Source organism: Mytilus edulis, chromosome 9, assembly GCF_963676685.1.
Source record: "Mytilus edulis chromosome 9, xbMytEdul2.2, whole genome shotgun sequence".
NCBI lineage: Eukaryota > Metazoa > Mollusca > Bivalvia > Mytilida > Mytilidae > Mytilus > Mytilus edulis.
In genome coordinates, this window is record NC_092352.1 from 51851990 (window position 1) to 51878464 (window position 26475).

General features: G+C 34.0%; 1 protein-coding gene and 1 long non-coding RNA gene across 2 annotated transcripts in view; both read right to left on the reverse strand.

Annotated features, from left to right (window-relative positions):
* LOC139490038 (uncharacterized) overlaps positions 1 to 25999 on the reverse strand; it is a 78118-nt gene extending 52119 nt beyond the window's left edge. Inside the window, exon 1 of the mRNA XM_071276890.1 lies at positions 25890 to 25999. Within this exon, the coding sequence (XP_071132991.1) occupies positions 25890 to 25974 (85 nt within the window). The 5' untranslated portion in view covers positions 25975 to 25999. The remainder of the gene's footprint in view (positions 1 to 25889) is intronic.
* Positions 17076 to 18256, reverse strand: LOC139488557 (uncharacterized). Its single transcript, XR_011656029.1, has 2 exons — positions 18147 to 18256; positions 17076 to 17438 (listed from the first exon to the last, which is right to left on the reverse strand). It is a non-coding gene; the product is annotated as an uncharacterized lncRNA (long non-coding RNA).
* Positions 26000 to 26475: the final 476 nt, after the last annotated feature.

Below are 26475 nucleotides of genomic sequence, written 5' to 3' on the forward strand. Positions count from 1 at the left end.
TATACTCTGGAAAACTATCTACGACGTATTCTTACGTGACAGGGTTACCTCAGATAACCAAAACAATCACAACAAAGATAACCCATCTAACTCAAGTTCACTCAGGTTACCTTTAAATATATATACATCACATAAACAATACAAATCTATGAAGTCCTACATTTCAAATTCAAAAATTGTGGAATTACAAAATGAATGTATACACTAGCAAAGTATCAACTAAGAATTCTTTCATAGCAGGGTTACCTGAGGTAACTTAAACAATAACAGCAAATACAACCTATTTAACTCAAGTTAATTCAGATCACCTTTACATATACATCACATAAAAAATATAACTTCAAAGAATTCCTACATTAAAAATCAAGAGGTTGGTTTATTACACCATTAATGCATATATTAGCAAAGTATCTACTAAATATTCTGTCATGCACGGTTACCTCAGGTAACTCATAAAATAGAAACATGTATTATCCATTCATATCAAGTTAACTTAAGTTGCCTTTCCAATATATCACATAAACAATACCCATCTATGAAGTCCTACATTTCAAATAAAGAAATTTTTTTATTACAACATAAATGTTTACACTAGCAAACTATCTAAAAAGCATTCTTCATAACATGGGTACCTGAGGTAACCCCAGACATAATTACAAATATAACCCACATAACTGAAGTTAACTGAGGTCACCTTTACATGTGCATCACATAAAAAATACAACTTTCATGAAGTCCTACATTTAAAATAAAGAAGTTTGTTTATTACAATTAATGTAAACACTAGCAAAGTGTCTACGAAGGATTCATTCATTACAGGGTTGTTACCTCAGGTAACCATAACAATAATAACAAAGATAACCCATCTAACTCAAGTTAACTGAGGTCACCTTTATATATATACATCACATAAACAATACAACTTTCATGAAGTCCGACATTTGAAATAAAGAAGTTTGTTTATTACAATTAATGTAAACAATAGCAAAGTATCTACAAAGAATTCATTTATTACAGGGTTACATCAGGTAACCCAATAAAAACAACAAATACAACCAATATAACTCAAGTAAACTCAGGTATCACCTTTAAATATATATGCATCACATAAACCATACAAATCTATGAAGTCCTACATTTTTAAATTTAGAAATTGTGTATTTAAAATATAAATGTATACACTTACAAAGTATATACTAAGAATTCTTTCATAGCAGGGTTATCTGAGGTAACTAATACAAAACAACAAAAACAACCTATTTAACTCAAGTTAATTCAGATCACCTTTACATATACATCACATAAACAATATGACTTTAATGAATTCCTACATTAAAAATGAAGAAGTTGATATATTACACCATAAATGGATATACTAGCAAAGTATCTACTAAATATTCTGTCATGACAGGTTACCTCAGGTAACCCATGAAATAGAAACAAGTATTATCCATTCATATCAAGTTAACTTAAGTCGCCTTTCAGAAATATCACATAAACAATACCCATCTATGAAGTCCTACATTTAAAATAAAGAAATTGTCCGATTACAACATCAATGTTTACACTAGCAAACTATCTCAAAAGCATTCTTCATAACATGGGTACCTGAGGTAACCCCAGACATAATTACAAATATAACCCACTTAACTGAAGTAAACTGAGATCACCTTTACATGCGCATCACATAAACAATACAACTTTCATGACGTTCTACATTTAAAATAAAGAAGTTTGTTTATTACAATTAATGTAAACACTAGCAAAGTGTCTACGAAGGATTCATTCATTACAGGGTTACCTCAGGTAACCATAACAATAACAACAAAGTTAACCCATCTAACTCAAGTTCACTGAGGTCACCTTTTAATATATATACATCACATAAACAATACAAATCTATGAAGTCCTACATTTCAAATTCAAAAATTGTGGAGTTACAATACAAAGGTATACACTAGCAAAGTATCTACTAAGAATTCTTTCATAGCAGGGTTACCTGAGGTAACCAATACAATAACAACAATACAACCTATTTAACTCAAGTTAATTCAAATCATTTTTACATATACATCATATAAACAATATAACTTTAATGAATTCCTACATTTAAAAAGAAGAAGTTGGTTTATTACACCATAAATGGATATTCTAGCAAAGTATCTACTAAAAATTCTGTCATGACAGGGTTAACTCAGGTAACCCTTGAAATAGAAACAAGTATTATCCATTCATATCAAGTTAACTTAAGTCGCCTTTCAGAAAAATCACATAAACAATACACATCTATGAAGTCCTACATTTAAAATAAAGAAATTGTCCGATAACAACATAAATGTTTACACTAGCAAACTATCTCAAAAGCATTCTTCATATCATGGGTACCTGAGGTAACCCCAGTCATAATTACAAATATAACCCACTTAACTGAAGTTAACTGAGGTCACCTTTACATGTGCATCACATAAACAATACAACTTTCATGAAGTCCTACATTTAAAATAAAGAAGTTTGTTTATTACAATTAATGTAAACACTAGCAAAGTGTCTACGAAGGATTCATTCATTACAGGGTTACCTTAGGTAACCATAACAATAACAACAATGATAACCCATCTAACTCAAGTTCACTGAGGTCACCTTTAAATATATATGCATCACATAAACAATACAAATCTATGAAGTCCTACATTTCAAATAAAAAAATTGTGGAATTACAATACAAATGTATACACTAGCAAAGTATCTACTAAGAATTCTTTCATAGCAGGGTTACCTGAGGTAACCAATACAATAACAACAAATACAACCTATTTAACTCAAGTGAATTCAGATCACCTTTACATATACATCACATAAACATTATAACTTCAATGAATTTCTACATTAAAAACGAAGAAGTTGGTTTATTACACCATAAATGCATATACTAGCAAAGTATCTTCTAAGTATTCTGTCATGACAGGGTTACCTCAGGTAACCCATAAAATAGCAACAAGTATTATCCATTCATATCAAGTTAACTTAAGTCGCCTTTCCGGTATATCACATAAACAATACACATCTATGAAGTCCTTCATTTAAAACAAAGAAATATAAATGTTTACAATAGCAACTTTCTAAAAAGCATTCTTCATGTCATGGGTACCTGAGGTAACCCCAGACATAATTACAAATATAACCCACTTAACTGAAGTTAACTGAGTTCACCTTTACATGTACATCACATAAGCAATACAACTTTCATGAAGTACTACATTTGAAATAAAGAAGTTTGTTTATTACAATTAATGTAAACACTAGCAAAGTATCTACGAAGAATTCATTCATTACAGGGTTACCTGAGACAGGGTTACCTCAGGTAACCTAATAATAACTACAAATACAACCCTTTTAACTCAAGTTTACTCAGGTAACATATATCTATACATCGCATAAACAATACAAATCTATGAAGTCCTACATTTTAAATTAAGAAATTGTGTAATTACAACACCAATGCATATACCAGAAAAGTATGTACGAAGTATTCTTTCATAACAGGGTTACCTCAGGTAACCCCAAAAATAACAGTAAATATAATCAATTCAAATAAAGTTAACTTAAGTTGCCTTTCCTAAATATCATATAAACAATACACATCTATGAAGTTCAAATTTATAAAAAAGGTAAATCGTTTATTACAACTTGAATGTATATTCTGGAAAACTATCTACAAAGTATTCTTACATGACAGGATAACCTCGGGTAACCATACCAATAACATCAAATAAAAAATACAAATCTATGAAGTCCTACATTTCTAAATTAAGAAATTGTGTGATTAAAATACAAATGTATACACTAGCATAGTATCTACTAATATTTTTTTCATAACAGGGTTACCTGAGGTAACCCAAGCAATAACAGCAATTACAACAAATTTAACTCAAGTTAATTCAGATCACCTTTACATTTACATCACATAAACAATATAACTTCAATGAATTCCTACATTGAAAATGAAGAAGTTGGTTTATTACACCATAAATACATAATCTAACAAAGTATCTACTAAGTATTCTGTCATGACAGGGTTACCTCAGGTAACCCATAAAATAGCTACAAGTATAATCCATTTAAATCGAGTTAAGACAGATCGCATTTTCTAAATATCGCGTAAGCAATTTACATCTGTGAAGTCCTACATGTAAAATAAAGAAATTGTTTGATTACAACATAAATGTTTACACTAGCAAACTATCTAATAAGCATTCTTTCATAACAGGGGTACCTGAGGTAACCCCAAATATAATTGCAAATATAACCCACTTAACTGAAGTTATTTGAGATCACCTTTACATATATATCTCATAAACAATATAACTTCAATGAATTTCTACATTCAAAATGAATAAGTTAGTTTATTACAATTAGTGTAAAGACTAGCAAAGTATCTTCGAAGTATTCATTCATGACAGGGTTACCTCAGGTAACCCCAATTATAACGACAAATACAATCCATTTAACTCAAGTGAACTCATGTAACATTTACATATAATCGCATAAACAATACAAATCTATGAAGTCCTACATTTTAAATTAAGAAATTGTGTAATTACAGCATAAATGCATATACCAGCAAAGTATCTACGAAGTATTCTTTCATAACAGGATTACCTCAGGTAACCCAAAACATAACAACAAATATAATCGATTCAAATCAAATTAACATAAGGTTGCAGTCTTGTTATTGACTGCTCCATAGGCTTACATGCAAAACAGCTGATCTTAGAAAAAAAATCATGTTCATATCATGTATGTACCAAAGTGAAATTGTGATTTAATTGAAAAAAGGGGGTCTTGCCACGAAGAATAAAACGTTACGCAATCGTGAAGTCAACTCATTTTTTTTCTACTGTCTGTTTGCTATTTTTACTAGACCTCACCACTTCAAGTAAACATGATATCCTTCCATTTTCCTGGAATGATATCCCAAAAAGATGCAAGATTTTTTTAAAAGTCTATATTTATGTTTCCATTCACCATAAACCTATAAACAAACAGAAAAAAATGAGTTCAGAAAAAAATTCAGTCTACTAAATTATCTGTAAATCTCATTCTTGTCTATCTTTATGAATAACCTGACCATGCACAGTTGTACAGCGGTTCACTGAGGTAACCTGACCATGAACAAGAGTACAATGGTTCCCTGAGGTAACCTGACCATGCACAGTTGTACTGTGGTTCCCTGAGGTAACATGACCATGCACAGTAGTACAATGGTTCCCTGAGGAAACCTACCATGCACAGTAGTACAATGGTTCCTGAAGTATTCTGACCAGGCACAGTAGTGCAATTGTTCCCTGAGGTAACCTGACCATGCACAGAAGTACAATGGTTCCCTGAAGTAATCTGACCATGTACAGTAGTACAATAGTTCCCTGGGTAAACCTGACCATGCACAGTAGTACAATGGTTCCCTGAGGTAACATGACAATGCACAGTAGTACAATGGTTCCCTGAGGTAACCTGGCCATGCACAGTAGTACAGTGGTTCCCTGAGGTAACATGACCATGTACAGTAGTGCAATGGTTCCCTGAGGAAACCTGACAATGCACAGTAGTACAATGGTTCCCTGAGGTAACCTGACCATGCACATTAGTACAATGGTTCCCTGAGATAAACTTACCATGCACAGTAATATAATGGTTCCCTGAGGTAACCTGGCAATGCACAGGAGTACAATGGTTCCCTGCAGTAACCTGACCATGTACAGTAGTACAATGATTCCCTTGGGAAACCTGACCATGCAAAGTAGTACAATGGTCACCTGAGGTAGCATGACAATGCACAATAGTACAATGGTTCCCTGAGGTAACCTGACCATACACAGTAGTAATGTGGTTCCCTGAGGTAACATGACCATGTACAGTAGTAGAAGTAAAAACACAAAAGTATTAAACTCCAAGGAAAATTCAAAAAGGAAAATCAAAAATCAAAAGGCAAAATCAAAACTCCAAACACATAAAACAAATGGATAACAGAATGGTTCCCTGAGGAAACCTGACAATGCACAGAAGCACAATGGTTCCCTAAGGTAACCTGACCATGCACAGAAGCACAATTTTTCCTGAGGTAACCTGACCATGCACAGTAGTACAATGGTTCCCTGAGATAATAAACTGACCATGCACAGCAGTACAATGGTTCCCTGAGGTAACATGACCATGTACAGTAGTTCAATGGTTCCCTGAAGTAATCTGATCATGCACAGTAGTGCAATGATTATCTGAAGTAACCTGACCATGCATGGTAGTGCAATGATTCCCTAATTACTTACCATGCACAGTAGTACAATTGTTCCCTGAAGTTATCTGACCATGCAGGGTAGTACAATGATTCCCTGAGGTTACCTACCATGCAGAGTAGTACAATGGTTTCCTGAAGAAACCTGACCATGCACAGTAGTGCATTGGTTCTCTGAGGTAACCTGACCATGCACAGTAGTACAATGATTCCTTGAGGTGAACTCACAATACACAACAGTACAATGGTTCCCTGAGGTACCATGACCATGCACAGTAGAACAACGTTTCCCTGGGGAGACTTGAACATGCACAATAGTACAATGGTTCCCTGGACAGTAGTACAATGGTTCCCTGAGGTTACCTGACAATGCCCAGTTGTATTGTGGTAACCTGGTGTAACATGACCATGCACAGTAGTATAATGATTCTCTGAGGTTACCTACCATGCACAGTAGTACAATGGTTCACTTAAGTAACCTGAATATACACAGTTCAATGGTTCCCTGCAGATTAGTTTAATGGTTCCCTGGGGTTACTTGACCATGCCCAGTTGTACAGTGGTTCCCTGAGGAAACCTGACAATGCACAGTAGTACAATGGTTCCCTGAGGTAACCTGACCATGCACAGTAGTACAATGGTTCCCTGAGATAAACTTACCATGCACAGTAGTACAATGGTTCCCTGAGGTAACCTGGCAATGCACAGTAGTACAATGCTTTCCTGAGGTTACCTGTCATGCATAGTTGAACAGTGGTTCCCTGAGTAACCTGGCAATGCATAGTTGAACAGTGGTTCCCTGAGTAACCTGACAATGAATAGTATTACAATGGTTTCCTGAGGTTAAATAACCATGCACAGTAGAACAATGATTTCCTGAGTAAACCTGACAATGCAGAGTAGTACAATGATCCCCTGAGGTACCTTACCATCACAGTAGTAAAATGGTTCCCTGAGGTAACCTGACCATGCACAGTAGTAGAGTGGTTCCTTGAGGAGACATGACAATGCACAAAAGTACAATGGTTCCCTGAAGTAACCTGGCAATGCACAGTAGTACAATGTCTTCCTGAGGTTACCTGACCATGCATAGTTGTACAATGGCTCCCTGAGTAACCTAACAATGCACAGTATTACAATGGTTTCCTGGGGTAACTTAAACATGTACAGTAGTACAATTGTTCCCTGAGGTAACCTGACTATGCACAGTAGTACAATTTTTCCCTGAGGTAACCTGACTATGCACAGTAGTACTATGGTTCCCTGAGGTAAACTCACAATACACAACAGTACAATGGTTCCCTGAGGTACCATGACCATGTACAGTAGAACAATGTTTCCCTAACGTAACATAGCCATACACAGAAGTACAATGGTTCCCTGAGGTAACCTGACCATGAACAATAGCACAGTGGTTCCCTGAGTAACCTGAACATGCACAGTAGTACAATGGTTTCCTGAGGTAACCTGACCATACACAGTAGTACAATGATTCCCTGAGGCAACTTACCATGCACAGTAGTACAATGGTTCCCTGAGGTAACCTGACCAGGCACAGTTGTACAATGGTTCCATGAGGTAACCTGACCATGCACAGTAGTACAATGGTTCCCTACAGTAACCTGACCATGTCAATAGTACAATGGTTTCCTGGGGAAACCTGACCATGCACAGTAGTACAAAGGTTCCCTGAGGTAACATGACAATGCACAGTAGTACAATGGTTCCCTGAGGGAACCTGACCATACACAGTAGTACAGTGGTTCCCTGAGGTAACCTGACCATGCACAGTAGTGCAATGGTTCCCTCGGTGATCCCTGAGGTAACCAGACCATGCACAGTAGAACAATGGTTCCTTGAAGTAACCCGATCATCATGCACAGTAGTACCATGGTTCCCTGAGGTAACCTTACCATGCACAGTAGTACAGTGGTTCCCTGAGGTAACCTGGTCATGTATAGCAATTTACATATGACCTGAGGTAACCTTGTCATGTACAGTAATTTACAGATGACCTGAGGTAACCTGGTCATGTACATTAATTTACAGATGACCTGAGGTAGCCTGTCCGTGAAAAAAAGAACATAGATGTTATCTGGACGGACTAAGCTGACGAAGGGAGTTATGAACATTCAATTGTGGTCACCTGAGGTTTGTAGAAAATTAGCGTTTTGCAAAGTTTATCTGTGGTAACATGCAGCTGGTACAATGACCATGAAGTTGTGACCTTAGGTAACCTCACCATATTTTAACATACAGGGGTATTCTGAGGTTACATATTTATATACAGTAGTTAAGAAATGACATTAGTTAACATGTGCACTTGACCATGTATAGAAATGCAGAAGTGCGCTGAGGAAAACTAAAAAAATAGTGTTTTGTAAAGTTTATACAAAATGTGGTACCGTATAGCGGGTTATTTTCGCGGGGTGTAAATTTTCGCCAATTTAAAAATGTACATGCAAAGGTAATGCTAAAAATGTTGAATCCGCCAAAATAATAACCGCCAAAATTTTTCGTATACCCTTTTCAATGAAAATCGCGAAATTTTACACCCGCGAAAATAACCCGCTATACGGTAATACGAGTACGTGCAGTAATACAGAGTAACCTCACCATGTATAGCAATACATAGGTAATATTAGGTAACCTCACAATGTTCAATCATACAGAGGTGACCTGAGGTAGCCTCACCATGTGAGCAATCATAGATATGATCTGAGATACAGGAAATACACAGTAATTTAGAGATGACCTAAGGTTATCTGACCATGTACAAAAGTCCACTGGAGATGTGAGGTTTTTCCTTGAAAATATCCAACATCTCTCAAATAAGATTGATTAAGACAATTAACATTCTAAAAAAGCAGTTATATACTGTATAACCTGTGCTTGTAACTACGTTACTTTCAAAGTAATGTCAAATGAAAAAACAAATAGATTACTGTTCGTACTGCAATGTTTCTCTTTTTTAATAATGGTGAATAAAATCATTTTAGTATGTACTGGCTGGTCATCATCGCGTATGATACGATTTTGATACTCATACACAGCTAATGAATATTATGCATGAATATAGATAAGATCAGCACGTGTAGCCATAGACTGAGAGTTGTAGATTTGTAGTGTAAATATATAGATGCCGTTTATAGAATACAAAATTAGATCAGAAACATAGTTATTAAAATAGAGAAAGGAAATTGTGAATATGTCAAAGCGACAACCACCCGACCATAGAGCAGACAACAGTCGAAGGCAACCAATGGGTCTCCAATGTAGCGAGAATTCCCGCAGCTGTAGGTGTCCTTCAGCTGGCCCCTAAAAATATGCATAATAGTTCAGTGATAATGGACGTCATACTAAACTCCGAATTATACACAAGAAACTAAAATTTGAAATCATACAAGCCTAACAAAGGCCAGAGGCTCCTGACTTGGGACATGCGCAAAATTGCGGCGGGGTTAAACATGTTTATGAGATCTCAACCCTCCCCTTATACATCTAGCCAGTGTAGAAAAGTAAAAGCATAACAATACGCACATTATAATTCAGTTCAAGAGAAGTCCGAGTCTGATGTCAAAAGATGTAACAAAAGAAAATAAATGAAATGACAATAGTACATAAATAACAACAGACTACTAGCAGTTAACTTACATGCCAGCTCCAGACCTCAATTAAACTGATTGAAAGATTATGTGTTCATCATATGAATATCAGGCACAATCCCTCCCGTTAGGGGTTTAGTATCATACTATCATAAAATATATGAGAAGAACATAACCCGTGTCATGCCAACAACTGTTTTTTTAGAAATAGATGTGTTTAGTTCCGATTCAAAGACTCTATCAGTGAATCAATATTAAAGCCAAAATATGCAATCTTTAATGACCTGACAACAGTATCGTAACTATATCCCTTTTTAATAAGTCTATTTAAAGGTTTTGTTAGTTTCTGAGGAGAATACTGACATTTTTGTGCTTTATAAAGAATATTTCCATAAAATTTTGGATGTGAAATACCTGAACGTATAAGATGTCTGCATGTTGAGTTATATTTACGAATTATTTCCTTATACCGGTGATAAAATTTAGTAAATGTTTTGACCAGTTTGTGATATCGAAAACCCTGGTGTAATTATTTTTCAGTAATACATAAATTTCTCTCGCTAAAATCTAATACATTGTTACATACACGAGCGAATCGTACAAGTTGAGATATATAAACACCATAAGATGATGACAAGGGAACGTCACCATCTTCAAATGAATAATTAACAATAGGAATAAATTTCTTTATTATACATACGGAAGTCGTTATTATTGAGAGCCAATATATCATCCAAATATCTAAAAGTATTGTTAAATTTTTGTATCAAATATTGTTTTGATGGGTCTTTGCTAATTTAAGTCATAAATTGTAACTCATAACAATACAAAAACAGGTCCGCAATAATTGGTTCACAGTTAGTCCCCATTGGAATTCCAATAACTTGACGATATACGGAATCTCTAAAGCGAACAAAAATGTTATCAAATAAAAATTCAAGCGCATAAATAGTATCAAAGCATGTCCAATTGACATAGTTCTTTTGTTTATTGCTACTAAAAAATGATCGCAAAGAGTTTGAACATATGTACTCGCATTCCGACTTTTTAAATGCCCAGTTAATTAGGTATGTGAATTTTTTCTTAATAAGAATATGAGGCAAAGTGGTATATAGAGTAGAAAAATCTAAACTTTGAACAGATTTAAAATCACCATTGTATGCATGCAATTTTTTGACACTCCAAAAGTAATTAATTCCACTATTTTCAAGGGCCTCATTTGAACAATTTATTATCAGGTTTTTTTATTGTACCAAGTGTACTAGTAAGTAAAACAGACAATTTAGTAGTTGAACAATGGACAGTGGCGGGTCCAGGGGTGTTCTGAGTATAGGCACCTTTTTTTTTTTTTTTAGATCAATGCATTTGAATGGAAACATGTAGTTGGAACCCCCTCCTTGTGTCCTGAATTGGGAACCCCCCCTTTTTTAAATGGATGGATCCGCCACTGCCCCTCATGCAGTCGGACAAGATGGACTGATTTTCAATAACCTATCTATTAAATGTTATCATTTTCTACTTATATATGTTACTTTAAAAGAAGTAACCAAAATCAATATATGCGTAATCTGTCCATATGTTAGTGTCATATATTATTAACTACTAGTATTTTAAAGCCAATCGACAAAAATACGGATCTATTAATGTATGCTTTGCTTAATATACTTTGATATAATTGATAGAATACTTTTCACATATCGATTGTTTGTACAACTTTTATGAGAAAAAAAACCGTATGTGCCTGCCCCAAGTCAGGAGCCTGTAATTCAGTGGTTGTCGTTTCTTTACTATTTGTTTTTGTTCATTTGTTTTATATAATTAAGGCCGTTAGTTTTCTCGTTTCAATTGGATTTCATTGTTGTTTTTGAACCTTTTATAGATGACAATGCGATATGAACTTTGCTCATTGTTGAAGGCCGTACGGTGACCTACAGTTGTTAATTTCTGTGTCCTTTTGTGGACAGTTGTCTCATTGGGATTTATACCACAGCTTCTTTTTTATATGTATCATTATTGAACGCATACATATCGTCATCTAGGTTCTTCTATTTTAATTGTATATATATATATATATTTATATCTACTACCCCTTTCGAATAAACAAAGAATGGTACATAAAGAAGCTTTAAGTAAAATACATTTCAAACAAAGATAAGAAAAAACCAACGAAAGTGTTAATTATTTAACAATTTTGCATTAGTGTTAATGCTAATCTTACAGTGCAAGATGCATACACTTAAATTCAAATAATGCCGTGACAGTTTATAGCGATATTTTTTGTAACAGCTCAGTGGCGGGTCCAGGGGTGTTCTGGGGATAGGAACCCTTTTTTGTTGGAGATCAATGCATTTGAATGGGAACATATAGTTGGAACCCCCTCCTTGTGTCCTGGATTGGGGACTCCCCCTTTTAAAAAAAAGGAATGAATCCGCCACTGCCCCTCATGTAGTCGAACAAGATGGACTGATTTTAATAACCTATCTATTAAATGTTATCATTTTCTACTTATGTTACTTTAAAAGAAGTAACCAAAATCAATATATGCGTAATCTGTCCATATGTAAGTGTCATATATTACCAAACACAATGATAGTCAAAGTTTCAACAGGACATTCACGAAACTTAGGCAGCAATCATTTCATTTTCAGGGGGGGGGCTATGTTTTTTTTTAAAGTTTGCTTCTAATTGTTCTGCCACTATATGTAATGCTAAAATTGAAATGAAAGAAAAAAATGTTTTCGACCTGTCTCCAAAAAATATTGTCTTTCGCCGAAGGAAAAAAATCCATAGCCCCCCCCCCCCTTACTCCCCCCCCCTTACTCCCCCCCCCCCCCGAAAATCAAATGTTTGCTGCCTTAGGCATGTGTGGATAACTTTTATTCTTTAATAGTTACTTTAAATAATTGTATATACATTTATTTACATAAATCTCTATGAAACCAGTTTTTGACAACTATTATTATAAAAGTTTAAATCGCCATTCAAAAAGTGTTTTCTTTTTAATTATTTTAAGTCATTTACGTTTCACTAAATAAATATCTGTTCACGTTGCAATGATCACAAATAAACCAAATATTTGAATTTTTTTCGTGAATTATTTGTCGTAACTTATTGTAAAAAATTGTATGTGTTCCTGTTTTCTCTTATTTTTCGCACATATACTCTCAGTCAAAATAGAAAGTACAATGATGTATTTTTAGTTTATTCTATTTTTAGATCATGTTATTACTACGCAAATGGGCACTATTGCCACGATTACCTGAGGGCACCGATTACCTCAGGGCATACAGCAGCGGACTTAACTGCCATCTGCGTTTTAAACATTCACAAGAACAACCAATCGTATGATAGATTACAAAAATGAAAAATAAATAAGCCAATCAGAGCGTTCTCCATATCATGGTTTTAAGATCGCAAGAACCACAACTATATACAGAGACTCTGTATTCTGTCTACTTTTTTTCTGAAATATATATAATTAAGGCCGTTAGTTTTCTCGTTTCAATTGGATTTCATTGTTGTTTTTGAACCTTTTATAGATGACAATGCGATATGGACTTTGCTCATTGTTGAAGGCCGTACGGTGACCTACAGTTGTTAATTTCTGTGTCCTTTTGTGGACAGTTGTCTCATTGGGATTTATACCACAGCTTCTTTTTTATATGTATCATTATTGAACGCATACATATCGTCATCTAGGTTCTTCTATTTTAATTGTATATATATATATATATTTATATCCACTACCCCTTTCGAATAAACAAAGAATGGTACATAAAGAAGCTTTAAGTAAAATACATTTCAAACAAAGATAAGAAAAAACCAACGAAAGTGTTAATTATTTAACAATTTTGCATTAGTGTTAATGCTAATCTTACAGTGCAAGATGCATACACTTAAATTCAAATAATGCCGTGACAGTTTATAGCGATATTTTTTGTAACAGCTCAGTGGCGGGTCCAGGGGTGTTCTGGGGATAGGAACCCTTTTTTTTTTTGGAGATCAATGCATTTGAATGGGAACATATAGTTGGAACCCCCTCCTTGTGTCCTGGATTGGTGTCCTGGATTGGGGACTCCCCTTTTAAAAAAAAAAGGAATGAATCCGCCACTGCCCCTCATGTAGTCGAACAAGATGGACTGATTTTAATAACCTATCTATTAAATGTTATCATTTTCTACTTATGTTACTTTAAAAGAAGTAACCAAAATCAATATATGCGTAATCTGTCCATATGTAAGTGTCATATATTACCAAACACAATGATAGTCAAAGTTTCAACAGGACATTCACGAAACTTAGGCAGCAATCATTTCATTTTCAGGGGGGGGGGGCTATGTTTTTTTTTTTTAAAGTTTGCTTCTAATTGTTCTGCCACTATATGTAATGCTAAAATTGAAATGAAAGAAAAAAATGTTTTCGACCTGTCTCCAAAAAATATTGTCTTTCGCCGAAGGAAAAAAATCCATAGCCCCCCCCCCCCTTACCTCCCCCCCCCCCCCCCCCCCGAAAATCAAATGTTTGCTGCCTTAGGCATGTGTGGATAACTTTTATTCTTTAATAGTTACTATAATTGTATATACATTTATTTACATAAATCTCTATGAAACCAGTTTTTGACAACTATTATTATAAAAGTTTAAATCGCCATTCAAAAAGTGTTTTCTTTTTAATTATTTTAAGTCATTTACGTTTCACTAAATAAATATCTGTTCACGTTGCAATGATCACAAATAAACCAAATATTTGAATTTTTTTCGTGAATTATTTGTCGTAACTTATTGTAAAAAATTGTATGTGTTCCTGTTTTCTCCTATTTTTCGCACATATACTGTCAGTCAAAATAGAAAGTACAATGATGTATTTTTAGTTTATTCTATTTTTAGATCATGTTATTACTACGCAAATGGGCACTATTGCCACGATTACCTGAGGGCACCGATTACCTCAGGGCATACAGCAGCGGACTTAACTGCCATCTGCGTTTTAAACATGCACAAGAACAACCAATCGTATGATAGATTACAAAAATGAAAAATAAATAAGCCAATCAGAGCGTTCTCCATATCATGGTTTTAAGATCGCAAGAACCACAACTATATACAGAGACTCTGTATTCTGTCTACTTTTTTTCTGAAATATTTACTATCTAAGGGGTCATACCAGTTGCATATATATTGAAATAAGTAAAACATGTGGAAACATGTGGAAACAAGAATGTGTCCATAGTATACGGATGCCACATCGGCGCTATCATTGACTATGTTTAGTGGACCGTGAAATGGGATAAAATCTCCAATTTGGCATTAAAATTAAAAAAAAAAAGGATCATATCATAGGGAACATATTTACTAAGTTTCGAGTTTGTTGGACTTCAACTGCATTAAAAACTACCTAGACAAAAACTTTAACCTGAAGCGGGACAGACGGACGGACGGACGAACGGACGGACAGACTAGAAAAGATAATTCCCATAAATGGGACATAGAAATTGATTGTTGAAAGTGAAAGTTGAGGCATAATCCTACTTTAGTCCCACGTGGGATTGAACATTTTTAATTGCCTCGAATGTAATCGATTTAATGTTTTTAATTAAATTATAATATCATTTGACTATTGAAATGAAGACGACCGGAATGTTTTATTTATTATAATTATTAGTATATTTACACAAATATTAGATAAAAAAGTAAATATATATATATATATTATTATCAGAAAAAAGTGTTATATATTAATCCTGTTTTAGTCCCACACTATATGTTAAAACACTAATTTTTCCATAGGGGTGGGACTAAAACAGGATTAATATATATGTGTCTTACATACTAAACAGGAGTAATATAAAGTGGTTTATATATATATATATTAATCCTGTTTTAGTCCCACCCTATATGTAAAAACACGAATTTTTCCATAGGGGTGCAGTGGGATTTCCAGTGACACTAGAACAATAGAAAAGTCACTCTTCTTATGAAAGAGATAGAAAAGGTCTAAGAACAGGAGAGACAATTTACGCATAAAACCCGATATGCATAGGGATGAATATCTCTTAAAACACAAAACCATTATATAACTTTTATACAACCACTATAAATAAAGTATATGTTAAAGCTAAATGTGTTAATATATGATTTTTTAATTGTCAAACATGCTGTTAATTGAACAACCTATTGTTCAGCATAGGGGTGTGTAAAAAACTGCCAGATTTGACTGCATATTTTTCTTTTTTTTTTGAAAAAAATATATATCAAACCTTAATAATGTAGCTTTCTGGGTATCCAATTTTTAACGTGTTCCGAAATGTAGTTTCGTCACAAGAATTTTTCAAAGTTGTGTCATTTTGTCTATATGAATGTCGGTAAATTCGTATGATCGAGCACACCGACAAGTATATCGTTGGGACAACTCGATATAATGTAATCAATATACGTGAAAGATTACCTAATGTGAAGTTTATCAAAATCATCATAACATAATTGATCAACACATTATGTTTGAACAACATGAGTCCTACAATATAAGATTTAAAGGTGCATATCATTTACATTCAACGTTTTTATTGGATTTTTTTTTACTACAATGTAACCTCGAGGTTCAACGTTGATAGTAAAAAAAAATCCCAGAAATTTTTTGAATGATATTGTAAATGATATGAACCTTCGAATTCTTATAACATCGGAATAGAAAATATGTGATCCGAATTAACCATGCACGTGTGCTACAGAAGATTGTGAACTTTTATGATGTACAGGGGGTAAGGGTTTTTCTTAAACAATATTATGATCCCAAATTTGATGAATTTTGTTGGCAATACTTTAATATACACACTACATATAGCAAAGTATATATTAAATCTCAATGTATTATAATTAGGAAAAATGTTTGACTCGGTAAAAAAAAATCTTCCCCCTCCCCCCGTATTGCATGTAATGGTTTAAACCTAAAGGATTCGCACTAACTGCCTAAAAGGGGTCCGCTCCAGTCTTGAATCAGTGATTTTGTTTATCATAAACAAAATATTGTCTCACACTGAAAGGGCCAGCAGGGCAACATGCACAGCCCGGATTGTCAAAACAACTAAGATTTACAAAAACGATTACAAACAAAAACCATCAGTTGGACAATCTTACTGGAATCTGATTATCTCTACTGATAAATAATGCAACACTAATGACACATTTAAGTTTTGGAATGATTTTATTCACAAAGAATGTTTCTCATTGGTATACATTTCTATGCTCTTGTCTTTTCAGAGTTTATATTGGGAATTAAAAATTGCTGCATGAAAGACACTAGCTCCACATTCCTATGCATATGATTTTATATGTACGAGAATCATTCCATAAAATATCCGTTTGATATCCTTTCAATGCATGACACTGTCTAGTGGTTTTTCTGCCACAATTACAAGGAAAACCTGGCTAAACTTGTGCTAAATCAAACACTTGAATCTTACATCGCTATTGATGTTAAGCAATTATTTAAAGGGCCATCCGGAACTGTTGGGTTTTATGACAGTCTTCCTTCCATACACACCATCGCTGCAAAATAATTTGAACATTCAATTAGATGATTATAATATTATTTGGCAATTCAAAGAGAACCTGAAAACATCAGACCACAATAAACAGAGACCCCAAAAAAAGCCAATTTTACTTTACAATGAAATTGAAAAAGTAGTTAGTTACATGTCAAATCATCTTTTGGCTGTCGACAAAAAATAAATAAAATCTAAATTTCGTAGCATTTTACCACCCCCACCCCCCCCCCCTTTTTTTTAACTGAATTTGTTCAAGGTATGGTGGTTTTACCCCTTTTCAGATTTTAGTATGTCATGTTGTATATCTTTTAAATTAGATGAATTTCTAGCAAGTTTCTACGATATTCTTTATCATTTGACAAAATACTATGCATCTGAATTAAATTGTTTACTATTTGAAAAAGCGCGCCTTCTTTTACTTTAATTTACTTCCCTTTATTTCACATAGCAACAAATATTAAAAACTGCCACATTTGACTGCATATCAATTTTTTTTCCCCAAAAAAATATATGTCAAGCAGCATAATTAACTTTACAAATTGGGAGAAAATCAAGATGTTCCGACTATAGGTTAGTATTAAAAAAAAATAATGAAAGGTTGGCATGATTCCAGGTTTGAACCCTGACGACACTTAAAATCGAAAATTCACTTATTTACCTATCATATGAAGATACGATGATGTGATAAACTTAACAATTAATAATTTACCTGGTGCATTATCATATTCACATTACGTTGACACGTCTCAGTTCGTCTGTGTTAGCTCATTTCAAGCTCGTAAACAATGTACACCATTTTCCGCTGTTCTTTACCGATTATCTCTAGTCAGAAGAGCCCACTGTTTAGGGGCGATAATATTTTGTCACCGGTTCACGCACTGGGTGGGACTAAAACAGGATTAATATATATGTGTGTCTTATATATTAAAACATCTTTAAAGAATAATAAATACCGTATATGTTTAATTATTCATTTTCAAACAAATTTATGTGAAGGATATACTTATACACAAAACACATTAAAGTTGAAAGTGAAAACTTTAACCTGAAGACGGACAGAAGGACGGACGAACGAATGAACAGACTAGAAAACATAATTCCTATAAATGGGGCATACAAATTAGGAGATAACTGTATTGTATTTTAAGCTCCGACGGCATCAATTGGGGATTTGATTGTCGAAAATTAAGTTTACTGGCGACGCGTTAGCGGAGACAGTAAACGGGTATTTGCGACCATCAAATCCCCAATTGATGCCGTCGGAGCTTAAAATACAATATTGTTATCTCCATTCTAATGAAACTGACAGAAAACAACGTTAAAACATGTATTCAAAATCTGTCATATGCCGTCTGCGCTTGCGCGTACGTCCCATAGCATCAATTGTCAATTGATGCCATGTAAATAAGTGACGTTATCCAATCAAAATAAACGTTAAAAACGTTGTTGCATTAGAATTTATTGTTGATAGTGAAAGTAGTGATTTGGCCAAAATAAAAGTAGGGTAGAGATTAGAGGGAGGCAGGACTTATTCGGGACGTGGGGATCGGGTGTTTTTAAGCTCGGGATTTCGGGATTGATCTTTACGGGATGCGGGAATATTTTTTAATTTCGGGATGTCGGGATATGAATTTCGTTAAAAAACGCACCTCGGGATTTCGGGATCAGGGCCCCTCAGACCATGCACCCCTCAAATGAGCCGTTAAGTTAGTCATTTATACGAGATTCAAATCCTACCATTGGCATAATAATATGGCTCTCAAAAGGAAAAGCACTGATGGATTGTCCTAGAAACATATTTTATTAGAATAATAATGGTCTATAAGCAGTTTCATTTATTCCATGTTTGAAGCGGTGCAAATTTTTAATTTAATTTGACTTTTACCAAAAAATGCATTGTAGCAAAGGGGAAGAATAATTGTGGTATGAGGCTAGAAACATGATAAATAATTGAATTTAACAGAAAGGAAACACATAACAGACTTTGGAAAAGGGAGAGGGCTTTTGATACCTTATATGAAATTTTCCATTCATAATATCTTTTACAAAAATTCATCCTACAACAGTTTACAAGCTGTATATGCCCGCTATTTCGCGGGTGTGTTCTAGTGCATAATAAAACAAACATGAATTAATGACAGTTCATCGGAACTGAAATACACATAGTCAATTTTCCGGCATTTAATGTTTTATCCTAGCCGAGAAAAGTCTGTAATTCTTTATCTCATTTAAGCCAATAGCTGGTGCTGTATCTCAGCCGCATCCAATCAAATTCCATACGTGAAAAGTAACTTATTCAAGATGGCGTGTATTTCGATTGAAACTAATACATTTGTAGCTCCGCATCGTGATGCGAAGCAATTATTAATTTCCGGCCATATTTGTCTCAAAATTGTCATTTGATTTTGTTGGAATTACAAGTAATAGCTCTTCAAAAAAGGCTAGTCGTCTCTTAGCTGATGAAAATGAAAAGTGGTCTCGCTTTGTTGATTTAATCATTCAGAATAGCCTTGCATATATATACCAATTAACAAATTTTACCACACACGTGAAGTCACCCGTTATGAAGTAGTATATCGTGTTAACGTTGTGTGTGTTTACAAAACTCCAAGAGATTCGGCTATTTATAGATAAAAGTTACCTGTGTACCAATACGCATGATAAATGACCAGGCAAAATCTTATTGCTAAAAAAAGAGAGGACAAATCCGATACTCTACGGGATTAAAAGACATTTACTAGATTTGGATTGTCCTAACCAATCAACGAACTTTAATTAATCACGTCTCGTAATATCTTCCAATCAGGTAGTAAGAAGCATTAAGCGCACAGACTGTCCATCGTTCAATTCCTAAAATTGTCTCCGAGGAGACGACGAGGAGACGATAATTATAAATATCATATTGTCTCCTAAACAATAAGAACATATTAGTTGTTATTTCATTTACTTTTTTTGTTGTTTTTGGTGGAAGAAGACTTCAAGTCTTCTGAAGGCCAATGGTGCCGACTTTAAAATCATTGAGCCTTCGTATGCCGCATTCGTTTCTGTGTATTACAATTTCATAACAACTTCCGATTCCTGACACCGATTTTTACACATGATTAAGCATCTGAATCATTTAATTTGTAAATTAGGATTGAAAAACAATCACTATCGTAAATATGTACCCTTTTATTTATGTAAATTATAAGATTTCATCTCATCTACATGAACGTCATTTGTTTACTTGTAACCGGATGTTTTTACTGTAGATATTTGAAGTACGCATGCGTGAATTTGGTATCGGGACAACTCGCCCTGTTTACATGTTCGCCCTTGGTCTATTCGTCCTGAGTTCTTTCGCCCGTATAGTTCAGTCGCCCTGTGTTCATTCTCTTTACTCTTATCAAGGACGTTTTATAATACGTCCTTGCACTTATTAAAAAATATTAATATTAAGGGTATCGTTAAAAAAACTCTAAAACACGATTTAGTGAAAATCATCTGTTCCTTGTGAGACAATCGTGTTCGGCCAATCAAATTCTGTGTTTCTCATGATCAATTAATAAGCCAATCAAAAACGTTTTCTCTTAAGATTATTCTAACATGCTAGATTTTGAACTTGTGTTGTTTTCTCTAGTTTGTAAAATCGTGAAAATGGCATGTGAATTTTCATCTGAAAGCAGGTTCTTACACATCTTAAGGATAAAAACATGGCTGATTGATAAAATGCAATAATGCAGTACTACCATAAAGATAATAAATAGTATTTTTTTCACTAATTTTTTGACATAATACTTGTTGCAAGGATTTGTATACTAATAGCAATTCAGAGCCTTCAGATTGTGTTGTTTTTCAGAATTATAGAACTCATACAGACTCGCTATACAACTTCTAAATTTTCAGTCAATAGGTCGGTTTATATGGGGACGAAGTCCCCTATTACAGTAAAAAATTCAATAAAAAAAAAAAAAAAATCGGGAAAATTTCCCGAATTTTTCATTGTACTAATGAACTCAAAATCGTTCAATTTTTTTTGTCCGGATCTGCGCAGAACACATAACTCTACTTCCTTCTTCCGGTCTTGTTGTCGTGAGACTTTGATTAGTCTAGTAAAATATAGGAACTCAAGGAACACAATACCAATATTTCATTTTTAATCATTCTTTGTCTTTGGTATGAATAAACGTTACCCATACCTGTCAACCTGTGACGATGAAAATGCAGGTCATGACCTGCATTGAAGAATCAAATCTCAGGTCATAACGCGTACGAACTTTTTCGAGCTGAATTTCAGTATTTATGATACATTTTCTTATAATGTATATCAAAGATACCAAAACATCAATGCATGTTCACTTGGTTAAGTCATTTTAAATCTTATTTATTATTATTTCATTGCACTTTTAAAGATTTTTATAAATTTGTGTAACACAGTCTTATGTTCTTTACTTTTTGTCATCATCTAAAATTATTTTTTCAATAGTAATTCTAAAATGAGACAACTGGCTATGAAGCCTTTTTACATACCATGTAAAGGTACTACATTTAAAAGGAAATTAGACTATGATAAAATATAGTTAAAGGAAGTATAAATATAAAAAATAATTTTCAACTTTTTTAAAAAATAAAGGTATAAAAATAAGGAAAAGTTATTTTTCAATATGTATTTGAATTTTATATTTTTATGATTTAATCTTTTTCACCCATAAAACGTAAATATAAGGAATAATTGTGAATGGTGAAAAATAAGGGGAAGTAACTCTAGTTCAAATAGTAGTGCAATTTATTTACGACCTAAAGCTAAAGTAATTGGTGTTAATTAACAGTGTGTTTGACACCAAAGCTGTCAAGTGAAGCCATGCACTTAATGGGTCACTAGCAGAGGCGGATTTAGGGGGGGGGCCAGAGGGCCGGCCCCCCTTTTTTGAGAAAAAATTTGGTTGCTTATATAGGGAATCACTGAAGCGTGACTGGAGCGGGCCCCCTCTTAGGTCAGTCAGTGGGCCCTCACTTATGAAAATTTCTGGATCCGCCACTGGCTAGATGAACTGCCTGTTCATGAAAGAATTACGAATTTGCCGGTATTTCAAAGGAATATTACTTACGAAAATCAATCTAAGAAATACGGGTGAAATCGGGTCATTTTCGTAATTCCCGGGTTATTTCAATGACCCGGCGGGAGTACCGGGTGATCCCTCAGAATTGTGAAAATCTCGGGTCACACCCGAAATTTGATCTTTTCTTTAAAAAAGTATTTTTACAAGATCTTCATTATACGCTTACAAAACTATATATCGTTTGAATCAGCAACACGATCATATAATACAGACAAGACGATATGTTGTAATTTCATTTTGGGGACTTTGCCCCAAATTGAAAATGATGGAGATAGCTTGCTTCCTCATTGAACGCTGTTTTTCAAAAATATGTTATTTTATCATTTTGGGGTTTTTGCCAAATCTATATCTCGTTTGAATCAGCAACATAATCATATAATACAGACACAATTATATGTTGTAATTTCATTTTGGGGACTTTGCCCCAAATTGAAAATGATGGAGATAGCTTGCTTCCTCATTGAACGCTGCTTTTCAAAAATATGTTATTTTATCATTTTGGGGCTTTTGCCCCAAAATATACAACCTTGCAAGACTATATAAATCCTTGCTTGTTGTAACATATTTTATTTTTGTATTCAATTAAATCATTTAAAGGACAATGTACTATTCTTTTTTCACAAAGACCCCCCCCCCCCCTCCCTTTTCCCATTATGAGTGGTGTCCTTTAAATGAGGGACTGTCCCTAAAACAAGGGGTCATTTAACTGTTGAAAAAAAAGAAAGAACATTTTTAAGATTTTTAACTCAAAAGTGGGAAAATTCATTATATTTGGAACAATTTTTTCTAAATGAGGGGTCAAATTAATAAAGAAATATAAGTTTAGAAACATCACAAAACTCTTTTGACATGTTTTGACCATTTAATACTTGATAGATGCATAGTTCTTGGGGAAAAGTTTCATCAAATAATATAAATATAAAGGTGCTCATTTTTTACAGTGGGTTGTAATGTACTTCCAATGAGGGTTACCCCTCATTTAGAGTGTTGTTCCCAACCTGTTAAAGGTCCATCGTTGTGCATAATTCAAAATTGGAAATTTCAACAAGCGTCTAATATTCTTACACAAGAAAATAAACCCTGGTCTGATAGCTGCATGTTCATCTTTTCTACTGATTTTAAAATAACTAGAATCATGCAAACAGACTTAAGAAAAAGGCATTTAAGTTCATCATACAAATATGACACTTTTTCTAGACAATCCAGATCGTGCAAAATACTTCGCTAAAAATTGTAACCTTTAAAATTGTTGTCGCGCACTAAAAAAAACCATGGGAACTTTCAAAAGTTGGCGGGTATGTAATAAGTCTTACTATTTTTATTCCCCATTTATGGGCATTATGTTTTCTGGTCTGTCCGTCTGTCCTGCTTCAGGTTAGAGTTTATGGTCGAGGTAGTTTTTGATGAAGTTGAAATCCAATCAACTTGAAACGTAGTACACATGTGTTCCTTATGATATGACCTTTCTAATTTAACTGCCAAATTAAAGATTTTACCTAATTTTCACAGTCCACTGAACATAGAAAATGATTGTACGGATGGGAAATCCATGTACTTATGACACATTCTTGTTTGAAGAAAAAAAAATACGTCATAACGATAATGGAACAAAGCAGGCTGGGTCAGTGGGGCTGCTTTTATGGTAATTCAAGTTACCTTTTATTCACCTTCTTCCACCTCAGAGCTATCAGCTCTTTGATTTTATTTTACATCTTAACCCCCCCCCCCCCCCCCCCCCCCCCCCCCCCCCCCCTTATGTATTCAGTGAAGATTTTTTTCTTCAAATAATCCATCATAGATACTTTTATAAAACTTTTAACAATATCATGAAATTCATTACATGACGTCACAAAGTATATCGGTTTTTAGATATTCTAAAAATAACCCGGTGTGCAATATGCTTTTTGCTGCAATATGCTTAAATTGCTATCCGCCGTTTTCTATCTACCTTCGAAAATATAGTTTAACATGTGACTATCCCTGAACGAAACAAATTATTTGAAATATACGAATTAATAATATTAGAGTTTATATATTGTTATCAATAAAGACTACCGACCGTGTGAGGGCTGTATAGCCAGTCAATGTCGTTAAACACTTCCAGTTGTCAATTAAGCCAGTCAGAAAGTTTTGGCAAGTTCATGTTAACCGATTTGACTCAAATTTTCATAATTGATTTTTAAAAAACAACCTTAAACGTATATCCAAATAACAAAAAGTATCCAAAAAAAAACAAGAAAAATGCATGGACTTGAGTATTTCTAGCTTATTTTAGTTCAATCCAATTCGATATTTTATTTGCGTCTCACCTTATGTATAAAATTACACAAAACATGATTTATAAAATACATTTTGTATACATAAGCCAATCTTTACAGATTTATGAGAAACGATAATCAACTAAAACAGTATGTATATGAATAAAAAATATAAAACATGAATGGTAATATATTATTCAATTATTATTTACAATATAAAACTTATCGGCGTCTTTTCAGAATAAGATTGCAGGTTTTAGCACATATCTTGATTCGAAAATAAAAATACCACTTTCTGACAATCTGTAAAAATTTGGATTTTTCTAAGTCTGTTTGATTTCACACTTTAGTTATAAATAAAACGTAAATTGTCGTTTTTTATACCTTAGTCGTACCGGGTTTTTTTTTTTGCGTATCGAATCAGTTTACCAAATGTCACTTTCAATGTTGATGTTTTTCCTGTAAATAGCTGACCACGCATAGTACACGACTAACCCATCTCTAGCCTATCTTTAGGGATAACATTTGAATTCGGATGCATTTAGTCCGAGATTACTCTGACGTCCAACGGCTCTTTTGACAGACAAGCTGGGGTCACAAGCTGGGGTCGTCCCCAGCTTGTCTGGCATAACAAGTCCGAGATTACGCAGATTTCTCTGACGACAGTAATCTCGGACTAGGATGCATTATGCTTAAGAGAAGATATAGGAGTACTGTCACACTCCTCATTTGTGACGAGGATGAAAATCCCCAAAAACGTATTACAAAGCGATATTAAGTTATATTTTAATGGATTACATAGTAGCACACTTAAATGTTCTCCTTATAAAAACAAATATTATAGTTCCATAACACTAGTAAATGTTAGTACTACTGTACTTGTTTGTGTGTCAAATAGTGGGCAAAATTGTCACATTTATGTTTAAGGCAAGACCTTACTGAATTGAATCCCTCGAGAAAATGTGTGTTCTTCCTCATATGTCAATCAAGAATTTTCAAATGGAAGTCTTCTCATCCAATATTATGATAATGTTTAAAACTTGAAATAAAAATATAAAACAAATACAATACAAAAAAAACAAACAATATACGTACTGAAATCCTGTGCTACAGACTTTCTACTTTCAATGAGGCAAAGAAGGACCATGCATAAACCTACAAATGTAATCATATTCGACATGAATCTTTTAGTCCTACACTAGAATGTATATATTTTTAAAAGGAAGTTATAAAAACACTAATGAAAACATGACAATCAGTTAAGTCATGGGTCGATAACACTTAGATACATTTTTATGAGGTATAATAATCAAATACGATATGATAGAGTAATAAATATAATCATATCTATAAGATCGGCTAAACTTAAATATGTATACAAACTTTCAAAGAATGGGAGAATGTGATATTTGTCGAGCTTTAAAAGCAGGAAGAAATGTGAGGCTTGTCGAGCTTTAAAAGCAGGAAAAATGTAAGGCTTGTCCAGCGTCAAAAAAAGAAGAAAAGTGAGGATTGCCTAGCTTGAAACGCAGGAAGAAAATTGAGGCTTGTCAAGCTTTAAAACAAGGATGTATTGTGAGGTTTATGGTGGCACGGTAGTATTTGCATTCCAGAATTTAGGTTGCTCTTTTGTGTACCCGGCAACAGAGTCGACGCGGGGCCACTAAGCTAATCTGCCCGC